This window comes from Astatotilapia calliptera, unplaced genomic scaffold, assembly GCF_900246225.1.
Source record: "Astatotilapia calliptera unplaced genomic scaffold, fAstCal1.2 U_scaffold_1, whole genome shotgun sequence".
Classification (NCBI taxonomy): Eukaryota; Metazoa; Chordata; class Actinopteri; order Cichliformes; family Cichlidae; genus Astatotilapia; species Astatotilapia calliptera.
The window spans coordinates 1993023-2014220 of NW_020535618.1; the positions used below are offsets into that span (position 1 = coordinate 1993023).

General features: G+C 42.1%; 7 protein-coding genes across 7 annotated transcripts in view; 4 read left to right on the top strand and 3 right to left on the bottom strand.

Moving 5' to 3' along the window:
• The window catches only part of LOC113017172 (histone H3-like), a 16098-nt gene extending 7129 nt beyond the window's left edge, over positions 1-8969 (top strand). The window contains exons 2-3 of the mRNA XM_026160334.1: positions 8396-8428; positions 8519-8969. Of these exons, the coding sequence (XP_026016119.1) occupies positions 8396-8428; positions 8519-8930 (445 nt within the window). The 3' untranslated portion in view covers positions 8931-8969. The remainder of the gene's footprint in view (positions 1-8395; positions 8429-8518) is intronic.
• Positions 1887-2304, top strand: LOC113017171 (histone H2B 1/2). Its single transcript, XM_026160333.1, has one exon. It carries the CDS (start codon positions 1911-1913, stop codon positions 2283-2285), a length of 375 nt encoding a protein of 124 aa, XP_026016118.1. The 5' UTR covers positions 1887-1910; the 3' UTR covers positions 2286-2304.
• On the top strand, positions 3976-4732 carry LOC113017165 (histone H1-like). The gene has a single exon (XM_026160326.1). It carries the CDS (start codon positions 4026-4028, stop codon positions 4665-4667), a length of 642 nt encoding a protein of 213 aa, XP_026016111.1. The 5' UTR covers positions 3976-4025; the 3' UTR covers positions 4668-4732.
• LOC113017168 (histone H2A-like) lies at positions 7783-8259 on the bottom strand. The gene has a single exon (XM_026160329.1). It carries the CDS (start codon positions 8193-8195, stop codon positions 7809-7811), a length of 387 nt encoding a protein of 128 aa, XP_026016114.1. The 5' UTR covers positions 8196-8259; the 3' UTR covers positions 7783-7808.
• Positions 8970-12473: 3504 nt separating the features above from the next.
• LOC113017252 (histone H4) lies at positions 12474-12854 on the bottom strand. The gene has a single exon (XM_026160407.1). It carries the CDS (start codon positions 12807-12809, stop codon positions 12498-12500), a length of 312 nt encoding a protein of 103 aa, XP_026016192.1. The 5' UTR covers positions 12810-12854; the 3' UTR covers positions 12474-12497.
• A 1312-nt stretch (positions 12855-14166) lies between these two features.
• On the bottom strand, positions 14167-14612 carry LOC113017213 (histone H2B 1/2). Its single transcript, XM_026160367.1, has one exon. The coding sequence runs from the start codon at positions 14586-14588 to the stop codon at positions 14214-14216; it is 375 nt and encodes a 124-aa protein (XP_026016152.1). The 5' UTR covers positions 14589-14612; the 3' UTR covers positions 14167-14213.
• A 3781-nt stretch (positions 14613-18393) lies between these two features.
• LOC113017256 (tripartite motif-containing protein 16-like) lies at positions 18394-19501 on the top strand. Its single transcript, XM_026160411.1, has one exon. It carries the CDS (start codon positions 18428-18430, stop codon positions 19400-19402), a length of 975 nt encoding a protein of 324 aa, XP_026016196.1. The 5' UTR covers positions 18394-18427; the 3' UTR covers positions 19403-19501.
• Positions 19502-21198: the final 1697 nt, after the last annotated feature.

Here is a 21198-nt window from a genome sequence, read left to right on the forward strand (position 1 = left end):
TGCCACCATTCTTTTCTTCTGCTTCTTTATTAAAGAAAGAAGAATATCTCTCCATTTGAACTTTCTGGCCCTCAGTGGTTGTATGAGATTTCATTTCATGTTCATCTCCTTTGTGAGGAGAACAAACAGAATATAAATATATAGAATTTAAATATAAATGTGAGAACCAGTTAGAGAGCAGCAGCTGGATTCCTGTTGTTGGACTGGTGGACGACTGCTGGGCTGAGCAGAGCCTCTCTGTTCTCTTTATATACAGCAAAGTGAAAGAATAAGGACATCACAGTTATAACACAACTTTCTGTTTTGGGTCACATAAATGTTGAACTTTGGACACATTTTCTGCTGCTGCATGAGCAGTACATGACAAGTATCAGATCACACAGCATCTGCAGAGACGAGCAGCGTTGTTTCTGATATGTTTTAACCACAACTTGGCTCGGAGTGAAATCTAAATACTGCTGCACTCACTCTGAACCCTGATGAAGAAAGGAGTCCCCAGAGCAGAACCAGGAAACACTGAAGAGATTATATGTCTCAGCTGGCTGGAAACTCCTGTTCCCTTGGAAAGGCTGGAGGAGGCGGCCTGGGAGAGGGAGGTCTGGTCTGTTTTTAGGCTGCTGCCCCACTGACCCGGCTGTGGATAAGCTCACATTTTACTAGAATGAGGATGTGTGCGCACTTTTTTTCCTACTCTCTCACTTTGAACTTGAGTTTGTTTGTTTTAACTTATTTTCCTTTCTCACTTCCTGTTCATAGTAAAGGAAAAGTTCAATTCTGATTAACAGATTTTTCATCTTTGTACTAAAAGATCAACAGCTGTACCTCTGTAGTCTTTGACTGTTATCTTGTGTTCGATGATGATGTCATCCATAAGTGACGTCTCCCCTGTCTGAAACACACACAGAGGACATCGGTGCAGACAGTGCAGTCCTGTCACTGACATAACCTCACAAGTATCAACAACACAAAAATAAATCACATTAATTATAGAAGTTTATTTTTACAGTACTCACAGATTTAATTTAATTTTAATTTAATTTAATTTATTACAGATTTGTAATAAGATTTGCTTCAACTTTATTTAGTAGCTGAATTTTGTTTAACCCTTTTTTATTTATGGATTTTTACTGACTTTTACTGACTGACTTTACTGACTCAAGGAATTAAGCTTAAAGTTTAAATTTGAGCCGTCTTCTTCTGTTTGTCTACCACCACTATGTCCGGTTGGTTAGCCACCACCATTTTGTCCGTCTGTATCTGGAAGTCCCACAGGATCTTAGCTCGGTCATTCTCCACCACTCTTGGGGGCATCTCCCATTTTGACCTCGGGACTTCCAGGTTATACTCGGCACAGATGTTCCTGTACACTATATATATATAGAGAGAGAGGGGGTTCAGTCTAATATGTGTGCTCCAGTGAGACATTAGACTTCAGTAAAACTATGCAGTTACCTAATTATGCCCAGTGTTTAATCTCCACTGAGAGCTAAAACTCAGTTTTAAAGCTGTGTGCTGGTGAGCGTAAACTGTGACTATCACCATGTTACATGGGCGCTACAGAAACATGAAACAAGGCAGAATTGTTATTAAAATGATTGCATTGTTGCCCGAAGACATTACTGCTACTAACACATCCATATCTGCCACACAGAGCTCTACATGTACTGCTCATTTAGAACAAATGACTGTCAGCAAACGAGGACACAATCACACAGCCCACTGTCTTTGTTAGATGCGCGCCTGTTTCAGCACAGTTCACAAACTCCCTCCAACACAACGTCCGGCCCACTGTGCGGCTCCACCAATGAGATCCGAGGGCCCGCGCAGTGGTATTAGCATACAGCCTGTATAAAAAGCGCCGCTCTCGGTCAAACAGCTCATTCGTTACTGCAGAGTATCGAGGAGAGAAAATGCCTGAACCCGCCAAGTCCGCGCCCAAGAAGGGCTCCAAGAAAGCCGTGACCAAGACCGCCGGCAAGGGCGGCAAGAAGAAGAGAAAGACCAGGAAGGAGAGCTACGCCATCTACGTGTACAAGGTGCTGAAGCAGGTCCACCCCGACACCGGGATCTCCTCCAAAGCCATGAGCATCATGAACTCGTTTGTCAACGACATCTTCGAGCGCATCGCAGCCGAGGCATCTCGCCTGGCCCACTACAACAAGCGCTCCACTATCACTTCCAGGGAGATCCAGACCGCAGTGCGCCTCCTTCTCCCTGGTGAGCTGGCCAAGCACGCAGTGTCTGAGGGCACAAAGGCCGTCACCAAGTACACGAGCTCAAAGTAAACTGACTGCATCTCATACGTCAACACAACGGCTCTTTTCAGAGCCACACACTAAACTGACGAGCAGAATTCCAACTATTAAACATGCAGCTCACTTTGTTACAACTACTGTAATCGCGGATGTGCACCTTTGTGTCACTGGGTGCTATCAATCCGCTGTACCGACCCCCAGTCAACAGAAATGTTGGTCGAAATGTGTTCCGGTTTTTACTTTGTAGTCACTTTGTCTTTCTACGAACACAATTAATGCAACTTTTTATTTAACACTTGGTTTTAGTTCAAAGTGTACTTTTCTAATTCTGACATGCAAAGTTGAGCAGTCATTAGATTAAAATACTTTGGCACAAAACTAGCATCAACAAAGCATTTTAATTGTTTTTTTCCTCACTTGTGGTGCCCCTGGATGGATGACACTGTTAGCATTTGCCTATACTGCCTATGCCACAGGCAGGCCCTGCTGTGTCCTTCACATCCAGCTTTCTGCAATTCCCAGAGGAATTTCCATGAAAGCTTTCTTCAATCTAACTCCTAATTTGATGGCTCCATAGCCACCTTTTATATAATGCAACTATTGTAGTAAGTGCTGTGCATAAGATGGAGTTGTACAGGAGGTAGGAATGATTTCCTGTGGTTTTCAGAGGGGATTTTTGGTCAGCACATGATGGTGTGGGTCAGGGGTATTGTTCAGGATTTGACTTATGCACAAAAAAAACTGTGGTCACATATTTTTCAGTAGGTGGGATAACAGAATCCTCCAGAAAGAGCAGATATACTGGGCATGAGCTTTATTAGTGCCAGAGCTGGGAAATGCACCGACATGGGCAGAGCAGGATAAAATAAATAACAAATAATAACAACAACCTTATTACGATAATAATAAATAGAATAGATACAAGGATAAAATAATTTTTGACTAATAGCGAAAGAGAGTGATTAACAGTGAGATGGCTGGGTGTTTTTAGCAGGTGTTGAGTATTACACATTGAGATACTCAGTGATCAGTTTGTGGATCTGTGTAGTCACGTGTTCATTCACTGCTGTTGTTTATTGTAGAGTCAGTAACTGTAGAAGGAAACTGAGTCAATGCAGACTAAGAGATCAAAGCCAAAGTGTGGAAGCGAGCTGCTGTAAGGTCACTAATGAAGCTTCTGTACAACAATGTGAGTGAAACTGTGCTTTGGTTAGAAGCGAGCAGCTGTCACACAAGTCTCGCTGCTCCGTGGGCCTGCAGCAGCATCGGTGTGTTTGCTGGGAGCTCGCAGCGTCACTTTGTCCCACAGCTGCGCTCACCAGATGCTGCTTTTAACTCGGAGTGCGTGAACAAACATGTGTATCAGCTAGAAAAGACTTTTTACGGAGCTCTGCTGCGGCTCCACAGGTTTCAGAAGAGAAAAGAGTCCAAGAAGCCGCCGAGCAGCGCTGACCTCCGCACCGAGTCGCCGAGCTTTGGGAGCTCCACGAACCGAGAGCAGAGAACACGAGAGCCCGACACGAAGCCTGCACGAGGAGACACAAGCCCGCTGTGGACTGCTCCACTGTCGACCTGCAGTGCTGCTCACACACTCACTTTGAGCTCTTTGATCCCGAGACACGAAACACAAAATGAAGCATTGCGAGACACGCGAGAGCTGCGCGCGCTGCCTTCACTCTCCACGGTTCTCATGATGCGTTTAAGTGCAGCGTGGCGCTTCCGACTTGCCATCACTGTACCGTGAATCTCGATCAGAGGCGAAAGAGGAAAATGTCCGAGGAAGCTCCCGCACCTGCTGCCGTCCCGGCCAAGGCCGCCAAGAAGAAGAAGACGACGGCTTCCAAGCCCAAGAAGGTCGGCCCCAGCGTGGGCGAGCTGATTGTGAAAACCGTGGCCGCTTCCAAGGAGCGCAGCGGCGTGTCCGCAGCCGCGCTCAAGAAGGCTCTGGCTGCCGGAGGCTACGATGTGGACAAGAACAAGGCCCGCGTCAAGACTGCCATCAAGAGCCTGGTGGCGAAGGGCACTCTGGTGCAGACCAAGGGCACCGGGGCCTCCGGATCCTTCAAGATGAACAAGAAGGTTACTGAGAGCAAAGCCAAGAAGCCCGCGAAGAAAGCCGCTCCTAAAGCCAAGAAGCCCGCCGCGGCCAAAGCCAAGAAACCGGCAGCAGCTGCTAAGAAGTCGCCCAAGAAGGCAGCAGCAGCAGCTAAGAAGCCCGCAGCTGCTAAGAAGTCGCCCAAGAAGGCCAAGAAGCCCGCAGCGGCGGCCAAGAAAGCGCCCAAAAGCACCAAGAAAGCAGCAAAGACCCCCAAGAAGGTGCTCAAGAAGGCTCCCGCAACAAAGAAATCCCCCGCCAAGAAGGCCGCCAAGCCCAAAGTCAAGAAGGCGGCCACAGCAGCCAAGAAGAAGTGAGCTGACACCGCTCTCACACTCAACAACGGCTCTTCTCAGAGCCACCACAGCAACACACAAGAGCTCCTTCCTCTCACTCACTCACCACTCTGTCATTCACAATAATGTCCTTATTATTAAAGCGCTTTTTTCCTCCATTGTCCTCATTACAAATACAACTTGGATTACTATCATGGTGCACATTAGTGCTGTCTAAGCAAGTCTGCAACTACAAGAATACAAATATTAACAACTATTTACAATCACACCTAGTGATGGGCAGATGAAGCTTCATGAAGCACTGAAGCTTTTCATCCAATTGGTTCACCCCAACGCGAAGCTTCATGAAGCTTCATTTGCTCTAGCAGGACACCTACTGGACGTAAAAATAATAGCTGGCATGAATTTGAAGAGTGTGGCATTTTGCACACAGCCTGTAAATGTCAACAACAAAAGGAGTGTGTAAAACATCTATATTGTAGTGATGGCAGTATACTGTGTATATTTATACTGGCAGTATGGGAAATGATTATTTGGAAATGCTTGAAATGGAAATGATCATTTACTGTGAGGTGAGGTGTGGTTGGGGTGTGGACAGTAGTTGTGCTTTTGTAACGTTGAGGTATGGACAGCTACACACTGAGGCTTTGAGCCTCAGTCCTGCCTGTTCACATTTTATTCTGTAAAAACTAAATTTTCACTGCTTTTACGACCTTTTTAGTGGGGAGAACATAGCTGGGATTTAATGATTTAACAAATCTTTTGAATCCTTTGTCCTCCACAATGCTAAATGGCTGGAAGTCCTCAATCACCATGCTAACCAGGTCTTCATCTATTTGAGATTGTTCTTCTGAGGAAAGACAATAAAGACAAAGCACAAATATAAATATCACACACGTAACTTATAACAGTTGTATAATATTGTTATATCATTTAGTAACATTACAGCATGCTATATTATCATGACATTTGATGGCTCACCTGGTCTTGCTCCACAATCGCTGTTCCCCTTATTCTCATGCAAAGCTCTGTAGTGCCTAAGCATGGATGAGGTGTTGTTGTTATATCCCAGCTCCCTGGCACATAGCAAACACTTCACCTTGTACAACAGTAAAGACAGCTCAACATAAATTGTATTGCACCATCAGTATTATGAAAATACATCTGTAGAAATTTACATACCTTGTTGGGAGGAATAAGATCAAAATGTTCCCACACAGGGGAGGACATCCTCCTCTTCTTAGCTGGCTCCATTCTCTCCTGACTTTCTCTCCTCACTCTCATAAACCTCCAAACGGTCTCCAAACTCACACTAACCGCAACTCTCCATCAAACACCCACATTTTGAATGAAGTCTGAGGGGTTTATATCGCTGTCATATCTCGCGGCAAAGTTCGAACCACTTCATGAACCAGTCACGTGGTACAGCCGGGCAGCGAGGCTTCGGACGTCATCATTTTCAGCTCCTCCCATAAATGAAGCAAGCCTCGATACGCGCATCGCGGAAACGCCCCCTCCATTACTCGGCACACGCTCCGAAGCCTCGATACAGAACGTCACATCACTAATCACACCTTTGTAATACAAGCATCACACCACTTTTACTGTGAAACATCATACAAGAAATAAACTTAAGTTAGCAACTACATTTTAAAGTATTCTATTAAACAACACAATACATTCATAGACGCATGTTATTATTCTTGTATGAAATATTGAGTTCTATTTTTTTTTTAAAAGCCTACACTGGCTGTTGTACTGGAAGTACACTGTATATTTTAATGATACCTAGCTAATATAATCCACTTGAAATGCTCTAATCTACAACTTTACCTGACGAAATCTAGTCCAGTTGAATTGATATTGTGTGATTTCAAGGACACATTTTACTCCAAGCTGAGCCCGTACTGCTATTTATTTTACCATGGAGCTCTGTAGCGTGAAGGATGAGGGGAATTAAATTATTTTCAATTCAATTCAATTTTATTTATATAGCGCCAAATCACAACATAAGTCGCCTCAAGGCGACTTATGTTGTGATTTGGCGACACAACTCCTATAATAACACAATAAAACCATTCTGTTAATCATTTGTAGGTTTAAAAAAACTATATATTATTTCAAAATATAGTCTTGAGTTTACTTCTTGACCTCACCGATTCTTTGGATATCCCAGCTGAAGAAGAGTCCGGGGCTGCCCTGTGTCCCCCTCCACTGTCCTCTAACCAGACTAGTAACTGTGGCTTCTTGTTCTTGGCTGAGGCAGATTTCACTCACTTTATAACAGGCAGACCCCCACTGTCAATGCATTTTTCATACTATACAGTTACACACCAAAGTTTATCGCTGAAAAAAGCTGATTTGGCACGTCAGAGGTCAGGGTTCAGCAACTTAATGTCATTTTTGAGAGCTTTAAGGTCGCATGAAAAGCTTTGAGAACAAAAATCCACTATTGTCCTTAAAACAGGTTGACAAAGACATTCTAACAAAAGCCACACTTAGGAATCATTTCCTGTTCTTCTGATCACCAGCTGCCCCCTATTATCTAAGTAAACCTAAATACATTCTATTCTTCGAATTGTTTTATTCTACTCACAATAGACACAAAACCCTAAGCGTAGATGTAAGTGACTTTGCAAAATGTCCCAAATTCAGCAGCAGCGCTGAACACGTCGCAAACAGCTGCACATTTTCCTCCACCTGTCCCTCTCCACCTCACGTTGTTATATTTCCCCATTGTGTTTAACAAGGTTTGAACTGCGTGTTGTCTGTTTCCATGAGCTTAGAAACTGTTTTAATTATAAAGAGCGTGAACCATGATGAGTGTCCAGTCAGTTAAGCTAATAATTAGTGACATCCAATGTATTCTTAATCAGTAAGATGAGCAATGAGGTTGAACACGACCCCACACCACAACGCAGGAGACAGAGCTTTTTGCTGTAGTTTTGTATCAAGACCTAAAGTTTGTTTTATTCACAAAAGAATAGACTAAACGCACACAGCTCTAGTTTTTTTTTTTTTTGAAGGTGGATTTCAGTCCGTGACTAAGATGACATGAAGGTACACTTCAAAGTAAACCAAGATGCATAATCTACATTTCCCAGGACACAAGTGTGGCTCTTAAAAGAGCCTTTGTTGTTGGTGAAGCCGAGCGCTTTGGGTTTACTTGGCCTTGGCGGGCTTCTCGGTCTTCTTGGGCAGCAGCACAGCCTGGATGTTGGGCAGCACACCACCCTGAGCGATGGTGACTCCCCCCAGGAGCTTGTTGAGCTCCTCGTCGTTGCGCACAGCCAGCTGCAGGTGACGTGGGATGATGCGAGTCTTCTTGTTGTCGCGGGCTGCGTTGCCAGCCAGCTCCAGGATCTCAGCGGTCAGGTACTCGAGCACAGCTGCCAGATAAACAGGAGCGCCGGCTCCCACACGCTCGGCATAGTTACCTTTACGCAGCAGCCTGTGGACACGACCCACGGGGAACTGAAGCCCGGCACGGGATGAGCGGGTCTTGGCCTTAGCTCTGGCTTTGCCTCCGGTCTTTCCGCGACCACTCATTTTGACAGGTTCTTTTCTTCGTAGTATCGAGACTAAGAGAAAATGTGGCCCGATCAGCTCAAAGCCTCACTTATATTTCCGCAGAGCGCGCGCAGCTTCGTCACGCACCAATCGCAGAGAGACTTGCGGCAGCGCGCAACATCAATGCACTTTTCTCCAATGAGCAGCACACACCGAGGCGGGCGGTGCTCCACGTGGAGCCCATCACCAATCACGAGCCGGAGCGGCACCGCGTCACAGCCAGTCACACACTTTAAGAGCAGCGAGTCTCCTCTGTTCGCTACATTTTCTGCTCTTATCACAGGGAAAGAAAAGTAAGGAAGAATGGCAAGAACCAAGCAGACTGCTCGCAAGTCTACTGGCGGCAAAGCCCCCAGGAAGCAGCTGGCCACCAAGGCTGCTCGTAAGAGCGCCCCGGCCACCGGAGGCGTCAAGAAGCCCCACCGTTATAGGCCTGGTACCGTGGCTCTGCGCGAGATCCGCCGTTACCAGAAATCCACCGAGCTGCTGATTCGCAAGCTGCCCTTCCAGCGCCTGGTCCGTGAGATCGCTCAGGACTTCAAGACCGACCTGCGCTTCCAGAGCTCTGCTGTCATGGCTCTGCAGGAGGCCAGCGAGGCTTACCTGGTCGGACTCTTCGAGGACACCAACCTGTGCGCCATCCACGCCAAAAGGGTCACCATCATGCCAAAAGACATCCAGCTGGCTCGCCGCATCCGCGGAGAGAGAGCTTAAGCTGCACGCTCTCCTACCAACAACGGCTCTTTTCAGAGCCACCTCACTCACACCAAGAGCTCGGTCCAGTAGTAGTAGCAGCTCATACTCGCACTTATATCTTCATGCTCTTTCTATTCTAGAAACTACAGTCGGCATGAACATGGAATTCACCGACTTCCATTACAAAACGTTTTTTAATTTTTTTTTCTTTTTTTAAAAGCATGAATTGTTGTATGCTGTTGTAATGGCTTCCTCCTTTAATTATTCACGTATTTTTTCTTTTTTTTTTTTAAACTTTATTTACATATAAAATGCACATACACATACAATTACATATACAAAGCCATGAGCACATACAACAAGGAGGAAAATCTGAGTCCACACAGCGTTCACAAGACTTACAGTTTTAATTTGTTCCAGGGGAAAACTTTCCCAAGTTTCAGGTCCATTGTTCGTCTTCTCCGCAGGTCTGTAATCATGTTTACTCACCACATCACTACTTATCTTTTGTTCAAGTACTCCTTTGGCACGGGTTTTCCAAATATGTGTGTTTATTACACACATTACTAAGCAAAAGAGTCTCCTTTTGTCATCACACATTTTTTTCTTTAAACAAACCATATTTAACTGCTTTAATATTAACATCCACATCATAGCCAATCTCTGTCATCTTCTGCCTGATCTCAGTTGTCCTATAACAATCCAATAGAAGATGTTCTAGGGTCTCATCTTCATCACAGTCTGTCATAGGGCATTTCATGGTGGTAACAAAACAACTCCACTGTACCACCGCCCTCACAGGGAGGCGCCCGAGCGAGATGAGCCATACCACGTCTCTCATGCTTTCAGATAATATTTTATCTTGTATATTTTTAACTATTGAAAGGTTTTCATCTTTATTTGCATACTTATATTGAATTACACCTTCATTTTTGGTTTCATTAATTATTTTCCAAAGCTCATCACATTTCAGTGCTTTGTACTAGATGATATGATAGGCCAAGTGCTCTGACGTATAAAGCGTAGACTCCTATTGTTTAAATGTGCTATAAAATACTCTAAACTACACATGTTATTATTGGTTTGCAGAGGCTGTTAAAATGTTATCTAACGTTAACATGTTGGTGACACAATTTCATCCTAATGGTACTCACATATTCATAGGGTTCATTTTTGAGACAAATATCAAGATCTGCACAAACTGACAGAAACACTGAAGCAGCTACCCATTTTATTCTTGTCATCTATGTCCTATTGTCAGGTGACAGAACCAACACAGTGTCCTATAACTGAAGTAATGTTAGGTCCTTAAAGTCATATTCTTTTATTGTCATGATTATATTTCAAGCTTTTTTTTATTTTTGTATGATACCTGATTTATATGGAATATGACTGAAGTAAACTAAAGTCTAAAATTCTTAGTCGGTCATTTGTTCAATAGTAATTAAACATTAAGTAATTCACAAACTATGAATTGTACTTTTTAAATTGTTTAAAAGCATGTAGAATTGCAAATGTAGGAAAGTATATTTCTCCTTTTTTTCTTTTTTTTTTTTCTTTACCTGGAAGCACGTCAACGTAGACAATCTGGCGAAACTTCTTGTTTGCGATGTGGGTCATTTCATCACAGAGCATTAACAGTTGCCTTTGATATTTTGTTTGCAGTTTAAACAGACATGTTGGTGAAAATAAAATTTCAGGCACACATCAGGAAGAGGCTTCAAAAGCTTCATAGGGCTTCATCCACGCATGTCCACCCTCTACTACAGCGGTCCCCAATCCCAGTTGACGTGGGCCGGTGTCCCTGTAGGTTTTAGATGTCCTTGATCCATCACAGCTGACTTAAATGGATAAATTACCTTCTCAACATGTCTTGAAGTTCTCCAGAGGCCTGGTAATGAACTAATCATGTGATTCAGGTGTGTTGATCCAGGGTGAGATCTAAAACCTGCAGGGACACCGGCTCGTGGACCGGCCCTCGTGGACTGGGATTTGGGGACCCCTGCTGTACTAGATCAAAGGTGGGTTGGTTATCTTAAAAAAAAAAAGACATACTACATAAGCACTAGTGATGTGTCGGTTGCGAACGAAATGGCTCTTAGAGCCGGATCTTTGACGTGAACGATGTGAGCCGGCTCCTTATCACAAGATGTGGGTTGTTTTCTCTCTCTCTCTCTCTCTCTCTCTCTCTCTCTCTCTCTCTCTCTCTCTCACTTTTCTTATGATTGTGGGTTGTGCTTTGCGCTGGGAAGGAGGGGAGGGCGGTAGTCACAATCTCAGTAGCACAGGAACAGATCAGGAGGAAGAGAGGGGGAAAGAGAGCCAGGGACAACAACGTCACATTAGAAAGGTATAGTAATCATCCACAACTATTTTCAGTTGCAGATGATAAAGGATTCAGAAAGTTTATTCATGCAGGTCCATATGACAGAGAATATGCATCTTCTTTTTGTTTTCATATTATAATTTATATTTAATTGTGTTGTGGTTTGCAGTGTTTGGTGTTGTTTCACTTTAAATTTGTTTAAAAGGAAAAAGATGAAAATGTAAATAGTTAAAAGTTGAACTGAATAGTTGGTTTTTGTAATATATGATTTATTACATTTTATTAGGAGTGAATAAATAAAAGTATATTTACGATGGACCCTAGAGACAAAGCGCATACGAACTCCAAAACACGTACAAAACACAACAGAAGTGCTCCAGGATGCTCGGCGCGGTGTTGAGCTTTTGTTACCTAGTGGCTACACAAGCCAGGAAGTACTAACGACCAGATTTGGTGTGTGGTAGTAACAGGTAAATTAACTTTTTTTTAAAAATTACTTGAATATATATGAGTGCTTGTGTATAAATACACATATGCTTTCATTTCTGTAATTTAAGTGATCTAGGTAGTTCTGTTTCGGAAGTTCAGTTAACACTAGGAATATGCTTTGGAGTTTGTACATGCTTTGTCTCCAGGGGCCACTGCACACATATATAAATAAAAAAAACAAAACTTTATTTTGCAGTAGTAATTCCTTTTGTGAATAATTTTCTTTTATTGTTCATAAATTAAAGCAACAAAACAACCTGAAGAGCTGGCTCTTTTTAGTTAGCAGAGCCAGAAATCCCATCACTAATAAGTACTTCTGCTTTAAGCGGATTTGTGGCAGGACAGCATTTACAAATAAACTGGTTAATCAGTGAAATCTTTCAGTTCTTTCGTTTGGTCTACACTCCTGCTATAGTTGAGTTTAATGAAACAGTGGTATTGAATAGGTCTGTAACTTTAAGTTCAGTTTGTGGCTCTGTCAGTTAAGGAGAAAGGAAAGCACACATGACAAACGGGTTAATATTCCAGACTCAAGAAAAGCGAAAAGTTAATGTTTGGAATCTCAGTTGGTAATTGTTAAGTTATAACGTAGTACTTCAGAAGTTGCTTGGGGGATACTGGCAGATATTTTGATAACTTTCAGGACTTGCCTGAATCATGATTTAAAAAAAAAAAAAAAAACAACACACAACAAGATGGCAGAACAAAGCTCTTAAAGTGAAAGTGGGTGGCTCTTAAAAGAGCCGTTTGATGGATTGGGGTGAAGGAGTTTAACCGCCGAAGCCGTACAGAGTGCGGCCCTGCCTCTTCAGAGCGTACACCACATCCATGGCGGTCACAGTCTTCCTCTTAGCGTGCTCAGTGTAGGTGACGGCGTCGCGGATGACGTTCTCCAGAAACACCTTGAGCACACCGCGGGTCTCCTCGTAGATCAGACCGGAGATACGCTTCACTCCGCCACGGCGAGCCAGACGGCGGATGGCCGGTTTGGTGATGCCCTGGATGTTATCACGGAGAACTTTACGGTGACGCTTGGCGCCTCCTTTTCCGAGTCCTTTGCCGCCCTTGCCTCGTCCACTCATGGTTATTGTTTCTTCTCTGAACGAACAAAGTCGAATGAATCTCAACCCCACGGAGCCGTGTTATTATCTGTGCTCGGCGGACGTAAAAGAAAACAGACGGTTCGCTGGACCGCTCGAAGCTCAGTGGCCCCGCCCACTCTTCTACTCTCTAAATGTGGAAATGTTGTCTTTTGTTAATGACAAATTATGTCTAACCGAAGGGAGGCTCACACCAAATCGCAACTTTCATCCTCAGCTTTAGTGGAAAACTACTGAGGAGGGGGGACACAGGGCAGCCACTGACTCTTCTCCTCCAGCTGGGAGGGCCTTAACACTACAGAACTCCATATGTTCAAATGTACATGAATCAAAATGGTTATGAAACGAGTAATGAAATAAATACATGGTAAAAAAATAAATAGCAGTACGGGCTCAGCTTGGAATAAAATGTGTCCCTCCACTACAACAGCCAGTGTAGGCTTTAAAAAAAATAAAAATAGAACTCAATATTATATATTTTAATAATAATATGCATCTATAAATGTATTATGTGTTTAATAGCACATTTTAAAATGTAGTTGATAACTTTTAACAGTGAAGCAAGAGCATGGTGCTGCATATAACAGACAGGACCACAGACGGGTCTAGAAAATGTGCAGCAATTTTATTTATTTCTTCTCTTTAGCTGATAGTTGGTGGGGCCCAGGTACACTGTAACTGCATCTCTACCAGTTTTTCTGCACTCCAGCCTTTTCGCACAGTGGAACAAATTCTCTTAATTCCAAATTCCATAAAAATGGAAAAGGGTTACCTTAAACGGATCATGTTGCTAATTTGTAAGTTCATAAGCATTTTTTCTTTCCATTTCATAATCAATTCTACTCCAGGTCAAAGATATGTATAGGAAAATTTCCCTAATATGATATCATTTATAAGAAATACCCGTCTAGCGAATAATTGTGTAAGTGCATGGAGGTGGGACCTCACAGCAGAAGCAGAAAACTGCAACAAGATGAATACAGACGACTGAAACGATACAGACACGACCATGCAATGAAAAGCTGCAACATGAATGTTGATGCTAGTTTTGTGCCAAAGCATTTTAATCTTATGACTGCTCAACTTTGCATGTCAGAAGAAAAGTACACTTTGAACTAAAACCAAGTGTTAAATAAAAAGTCGCATTAATTGTGTTCGTAGAAAGACAAAGTGACTACAAAGTAAAAACCGGAACACATTTCGACCAACATTTCTGTTGGTCGGTACAGCGGATTGATAGCACCCAGTGACACAAAGGTGCACATCCGCGATTACAGTAGTTGTAACATAGTGAGCTGCATGTTTAACAGTTGGAATTCTGCTCGTCAGTATGACGTGTGTGGCTCTGAAAAGAGCCGTTGTGTTGACGTATGAGATGCAGTCAGTTTACTTTGAGCTCGTGTACTTGGTGACGGCCTTTGTGCCCTCAGACACGGCGTGCTTGGCCAGCTCACCAGGGAGAAGGAGGCGCACTGCGGTCTGGATCTCCCTGGAAGTGATAGTGGAGCGCTTGTTGTAGTGGGCCAGGCGAGATGCCTCGGCTGCGATGCGCTCGAAGATGTCGTTGACAAACGAGTTCATGATGCTCATGGCTTTGGAGGAGATCCCGGTGTCGGGGTGGACCTGCTTCAGCACCTTGTACACGTAGATGGCGTAGCTCTCCTTCCTGGTCTTTCTCTTCTTCTTGCCGCCCTTGCCGGCGGTCTTGGTCACGGCTTTCTTGGAGCCCTTCTTGGGCGCGGACTTGGCGGGTTCAGGCATTTTCTCTCCTCGATACTCTGCAGTAACGAATGAGCTGTTTGACCGAGAGCGGCGCTTTTTATACAGGCTGTATGCTAATACCACTGCGCGGGCCCTCGGATCTCATTGGTGGAGCCGCACAGTGGGCCGGACGTTGTGTTGGAGGGAGTTTGTGAACTTTGCTGAAACAGGCGCGCATCTAACAAAGACAGTGGGCTGTGTGATTGTGTCCTCGTTTGCTGAGACAGTCATTTGTTCTAAATGAGCAGTACATGTGGAGCTCTGTGTGGCAGATATGGATGTGTTAGTAGCAGTAATGTCTTCGGACAACAATGCAATCATTTTAATAACAATTCTGCCTTGTTTCATGTTTCTGTAGCGCCCATGTAACATGGTGATAGTCACAGTTTACGCTCACCAGCACACAGCTTTAAAACTGAGTTTTAGCTCTCAGTGGAGATTAAACACTGGGCATAATTAGGTAACTGCATAGTTTTACTGAAGTCTAATGTCTCACTGGAGCACACATATTAGACTGAACCCCCTCTCTCTCTATATATATATAGTGTACAGGAACATCTGTGCCGAGTATAACCTGGAAGTCCCGAGGTCAAAATGGGAGATGCCCCCAAGAGTGGTGGAGAATGACCGAGCTAAGATCCTGTGGGACTTCCAGATACAGACGGACAAAATGGTGGTGGCTAACCAACCGGACATAGTGGTGGTAGACAAACAGAAGAAGACGGCCGTAGTGATCGATGTAGCGGTTCCGAATGACAGCAACATCAGGAAGAAGGAACACGAGAAGCTGGAGTTGGTTAAAAAAATATCTAAACTTTGTTGCTGTTGTTCTAAAGGAATAAACAATGCAAAGAATTATTTCTTAAATTGCAGTTTTCTTGGTGTGAACCTCAAAGGGTTAATGCTTGAAGTGGTTACTCTCTAAGGATGTAAGCTGTACGGAGTACTGCACATGTAGCTTTGAATGATTCTTAATGAGGTATTGCTCATAGACTGTTTTTTTTCTTTTTACCTTAGTATTTAATAAAAACTCGGTAAAATAAACAAACAAACAAACAAACAAACAAACAAACAAACACACACACACACACACACACACACACACAGAGTCAGTTCTAAAATTATTGATCAGTGAAAACATTAAACATAAGTTTTGAACATAAGAACTGAGCTGACCAAAGTTTGTTTAGTTGCAGAAGTTCTTTCAAGCACTAAGCTGCCAGATTTAGCACCTTCTTCCTTTATGTTCTCTCAGCATTGTTGGTGATCAAAACATTGACATGTGTCACTGTGTGGCAGAGTCTGTCAATGGTTGTTCAGAAAAATAAAAAATCACTACTGAGAACTCATAAATGAGAAGCGTGGGGCGCTGGTTTGGCTTACAGGTTGAGCAGGTCACGATATTCTGTAAAGATAAATGCAGGACAACCTTTGGTTAAGATTGCTGGTTTTAGGAGTTATTTTGTTGCAGAAGTGATAGTGTTCTCTTCTTGCATTGATGATTGCACGGTTGATCTGGAGCGTTATCATTTGCAGGTTCAGTGGAAATAGTTCCAGTGATTCATTGTATATGTTGCAGTAGTTGCAAAATCTACAAGGAAGGTTCTGCAGCTCCTGAGGTGGTTTATTACAGGCACCTTTAGGAGTTCCTGTCTTGTGTTTTAAGTGTTGTATTTAAGGGTTTAGTTAAGATGCAAACGTTGTGATCTGCAGTTGTAGGTATTGCTATGGTTTAAGGTTTATTTAATTGCACACAGCAAATCCAGCATGTCCAAATTAACACTGTCGGATTTGATTTCAACACTATTAAAGTGTCTATATGGGTCCACACCAGAGAGTGTTAATTTTTTTATTTTTTTAACTTTTTTCCTTTTTATTTTCACAAATAGTACATAATTACATAACATAATACAGTGTACAATTCAAAACCAAAAAATAAACAAACAGACAAACAAACATAAAACAAACAACAAACTGATAACTAAAACACACAAAAAAAAAAAATAATAATAATATATATATATATATATATATATATATATATATATATATATAATTCATTCTGAAAAGCGGGAATGTTACTGTTCTGAACTTCTAGAAATTTCTTTTGGAAATAAACATTTACTAAAAAGATGCAATGGTTTTTGAAAACATTTATTCTGAACTGTGCACCACAATTTCAAAACATTTTCTGAAAGATGTAACAGTATACATGTTCTCACTTTCATTAGAATTTTGTTTATCAAAAGGTCTGACATGGTAAATGCAAATAACAGCATTCTCATCACTTATTTCTTCAATACAATATGCATGTCCTTCATTCATCCCTTTGTGGAACTTCAGCGCACTTCTGCTCTCCCCCATATTCCATCTTCACAAGCATATCCTGTGCGGAGATTGAATAAAAATTAGTTGACACTAATTAATGGCACAAATAATCCAGTAAACAATTGCAGCACAGTAAAAAAAAAAGGAATCCTCTTTGAGCCATTACTTGTGTAAAGTATTTTCCCAAAAGACAAGGACACAGGCAACAGGTAATACTGAACTAAATGTAAAACCTCAACCTTTTTCATTTTTACCTAAACCGTGTGCACAAAACTCTGGAGGGATCTATGCTAACGTAGAACCCAGTCAGGACGCCTGCTACTGCTGTTTGCTCGTTTTTGTTTTTTTTATGGGCGATCGTTTTCAGGCTTCAAGTAGCACCATTATACCAACGTTTCACATTCTAGACATTGTTTTAGGTGTATTTGACCAAAGATTTGACTGAAAATTCACATGCAAGCTTTTTTTCAAGGCTGTGGTATTTGCCCGCAAACAATACCTTTCAGCTAGCTAAAACAGAATATTATGCTATCAGCGAGCAACATGGCTAATGCCTTTCACACAGCTTTGTCTCAACTCCAAAGAGCCACAGAAGTAAAAGCTCATAATAATAATTGAAACAATCTTTGAAAAAATGACTTACCAAGCATGGCAAACAACTCAAATATGTAGAGCAAAATGTTCTGAAACGGCTTCACTTCAGCTTCGATTGGAGCCGTGCTGGGGGCGGAGTCTGTGAATTTACTCTGTTGGTGTCATAGCCCCTGTAGGAGTTCAGAGTTAAGAGGTCAAGAGTTAATGTTTCCATTTTAACACCTCCAGATTTGACAGAGAAACACTCATTTTTAACACTCGATTTTAACTACTGTCATTTTACACCTCAGAGTTACATTAAAAGAATGTGACTCTACTTAGAGTAAAATTAACTCTACTTTTGCAAGAAGACTATTAACACCAAAACATTTAACACTTTTGAATTTGCTGTGCAGGTGTTGTTAGTTTATGTGGAGATGTTACTGTTTGTTTGCATGGTTTGTTTAGCTGGGTTTATCAGTGTTACTTGTTGGCAGAAAAGAGCAAATGCATGGCAGTAAATTTAAATACATTATTTTCTCTTATCGTCTTATATAACCAAAGTCCAGTCTTCTACAATTTAAATGAGGGTGACACATCTTGGCAAAGTTCAGAGTGATACATATTTAAATGTAGGGTGTAGGAAACTTTTTTTTTTGGAGAAAAACACCATGTTTACAGCTTTAGTGGAGCAGCTGAAGAAGACTGGACTCCAAGCTGCTCCAGCTGATCACTGCTATGCTGGACCTGAAGATGTGGCCTGTGATGTCTGCACTGGGAGGAAGCTGAAAGCCATCAAGTCCTGTTTAGTCTGTCTGGCCTCTTACTGTGTGAAACACCTCCAACCTCACTATGAATCTCAAGCTTTTAAAAAGCATACACTTGTTAAAACTTCCGTGAAGCTCCAGGAGAACATCTGCTCTCGTCATGATGAGGTGATGAAGATTTTCTGTCGTACTGATCAGCAGAGTATCTGTTATCTCTGCACAATGGATGAACATAAAGGCCATGAAACAGTCCCAGCTGCAGCAGAAAGGACTGAGAAGCAGAAGGAGCTCGAGGTGAGACGACTAAACATCCAGCAGAGAATCCAGGAGCGAGAGAAAGATGTGAAGCTGCTTCAACAGGAGGTGGAGGCCATCAATGGCTCTGCTGATAAAGCAGTGGAGGACAGTGAGAAGATGTTCACTGAGCTGATCCGTCTCCTCCAGAAAAGAAGCTCTGATGTGAAGCAGCAGGTCAGATCCCAGCAGGAAACTGAAGGGAGTCGAGTCAAAGAGCTTCAGGAGAAGCTGGAGCAGGAAATCGCTGAGCTGAAGAGGAAAGACGGCGAGCTGGAGCAGCTCTCACACACAGAGGATCACAACCAGTTTCTACACAACTACCCCTCACTGTCAGCACTCAGTGAGTCTACACACTCATCCAGCATCAATATTCGTCCTCTGAGCTACTTTGAGGATGTGACAGCAGCTGTGTCAGAGACCAGAGATAAACTACAGGACATTCTGAGAGAGGAATGGACAAACATCTCACTGACAGTCACTGAAGTGGATGTTTTACTGTCACCACCAGAGCCAAAGACCAGAGCTGGATTCTTAAAATATTCACATGAAATCACACTGGATCCAAACACAGAAAACACACGTCTGTTATTATCTGAGGGGAACAGAAAAGTAACACGAATGAAACAACAACAGTCTTATTCTGATCATCCAGACAGATTCACTGCATGGCCTCAGGTCCTGAGTAGAGAGAGTCCGACTGGACGTTGTTACTGGGAGGTGGAGTGGAGAGGGGGAGGAGTTGGTGTTGCAGTCGCATACAAGAATATCAGCAGAGCAGGGACGGGCAATGAATGTGGATTTGGAAACAATGACAAATCTTGGGCATTATATTGTTACACAAACAGTTAAACATTTATTCACAATAATGTCCCAACTGTCCTCTCAGGTCCTCGGTCCTCCAGAGTAGGAGTGTACCTGGATCACAGAGCAGGTATTCTGTCTTTCTACAGCGTCTCTGAAACCATGACTCTCCTCCACAGAGTCCAGACCACATTCACTCAGCCGCTCTATACTGGACTTTATATTTGGGGAAATGGAGCCACTGCAGAGTTCATTAAAGTCAAATAGACCTTTGAAATTGTATTCAAATCAATGCAGCACTTTTTCTCTGTTGAATCTTTGTGAACAGATCAGAGTGACATGAGAGAAATTTATTTCAAAACAGTTTCCACTAGACCCCAAAGTAAGTAAAGTAAGTAATTATCATAAACATAATCAAGCAATAATTCAACAGTTTTAGGGTTTCATTGCTTAAACGACAATAACACTGGAACTTTATTTATTTTTATTTCTTAAAGATTTGGATTTTATAGGTGGCCAGTCTTATGTAGTTTATATAGAACAAACTACATATTATGTAGTTTGTTCTATTTTCTGAATTGGCAGGATTTCTCTTCCTTTCTGTTGTTTATTTACTTCCTTTACATAGAAGAAAATATTGTTTTAATACAAGAAGACCTGCACAAAAAGTAGTTCATGTCTCTCAGTCAGTCCAGTGTGTGATGTCTCGTGAACTGAGTAAGATTGATGGAGGGGAGTTTGTGGCAGAAATTAACTGATAGATTAAACGTTGTGAATAATTCTCAAACTGCTTTGACGCTGTGTTGATGAGAGTAAATCTAAGTTTCATAGTCTTTTAAAATCAATAAAATGATGAATTCTGCGATGGTTTTTATCTTGACCTACAGAAAGCTTTTCATACAGTAGATCTGATATGATCTACTATTCAGGAAACTAGAGAAATATGGAATAAGATGTTTAGCCTATTCCTGGTTAGAAAATGGACAAGTGTGAGTGTAACAATCTAAAACCCAAATTATTCTACAATGCATTTGTATACACACTAGAGAAACTAAAGGCAAGCAGTGATGGGAAATATTGCACAACTAAAATTGCTGCTATTGTGTGCAGTTAATTTGCAATATCATCTCTCATGTGGTTATTTCAATGATAGGATGAATGAATTCATAAATTGGTAAACAAACAGACACATTTACTACATTTCATGAACACCAAACGTTCCAGCAAGAGAGCAAATTTGTAGCTAAAACATGATCTAATGTACTAAGCAGGGCCAGATCTACAGTGGTGGCATGTGCCACCTTACATTAACTTCTTTCCACCCTTGGTGCCTCCCCACTTTTGCATGTGAGTATGTCGTTTATTTAAATAAACTAGAATTAACACTTTGAGCCTAGCTAAATTTAACACTGAATAGAAATTCTAAAACTGAATATATTTCATATATATTGCAAAGCTGAATATACTGTACTCTCATGCTCATTAATTTGACTATGTTTCCAATAATTTTTGTTCTTTGCTGACTATGAAGAAAAGTTTTATTATATATTTTATTTGTATTTATTATTATTATTATTATTTTATTTATGTGTTTTAACTAGAGATGGACCGATCCGATATTATGTATCGGTATCGGTCCGATACTGACCTAAATTACTGGATCGGATATCGGAGAAAAATAAAAAATGTAATCCGATCCATTAAATATCACGAAAGCACCTCACAAAACTTGCAACACGCCGTAACTCACCTCAGAACGTTAGCACGTCGGAGCAGTATGCATCACGTGATAGAGCGGCTGTGGCATGCGGGACCTGTCAGTGGTCTGGATAGCATGTGGAGCT

Bases quoted from the DNA above. Each gene is read 5' to 3' on its own strand.
- LOC113017213 (XM_026160367.1), bottom strand. From the start codon at position 14,588: ATGCCTGAACCCGCCAAGTCCGCGCCCAAGAAGGGCTCCAAGAAAGCC.
- LOC113017165 (XM_026160326.1), top strand. From the start codon at position 4,026: ATGTCCGAGGAAGCTCCCGCACCTGCTGCCGTCCCGGCCAAGGCCGCC.
- LOC113017252 (XM_026160407.1), bottom strand. From the start codon at position 12,809: ATGAGTGGACGAGGCAAGGGCGGCAAAGGACTCGGAAAAGGAGGCGCC.
- LOC113017171 (XM_026160333.1), top strand. From the start codon at position 1,911: ATGCCTGAACCCGCCAAGTCCGCGCCCAAGAAGGGCTCCAAGAAAGCC.
- LOC113017168 (XM_026160329.1), bottom strand. From the start codon at position 8,195: ATGAGTGGTCGCGGAAAGACCGGAGGCAAAGCCAGAGCTAAGGCCAAG.
- LOC113017256 (XM_026160411.1), top strand. From the start codon at position 18,428: ATGAAGATTTTCTGTCGTACTGATCAGCAGAGTATCTGTTATCTCTGC.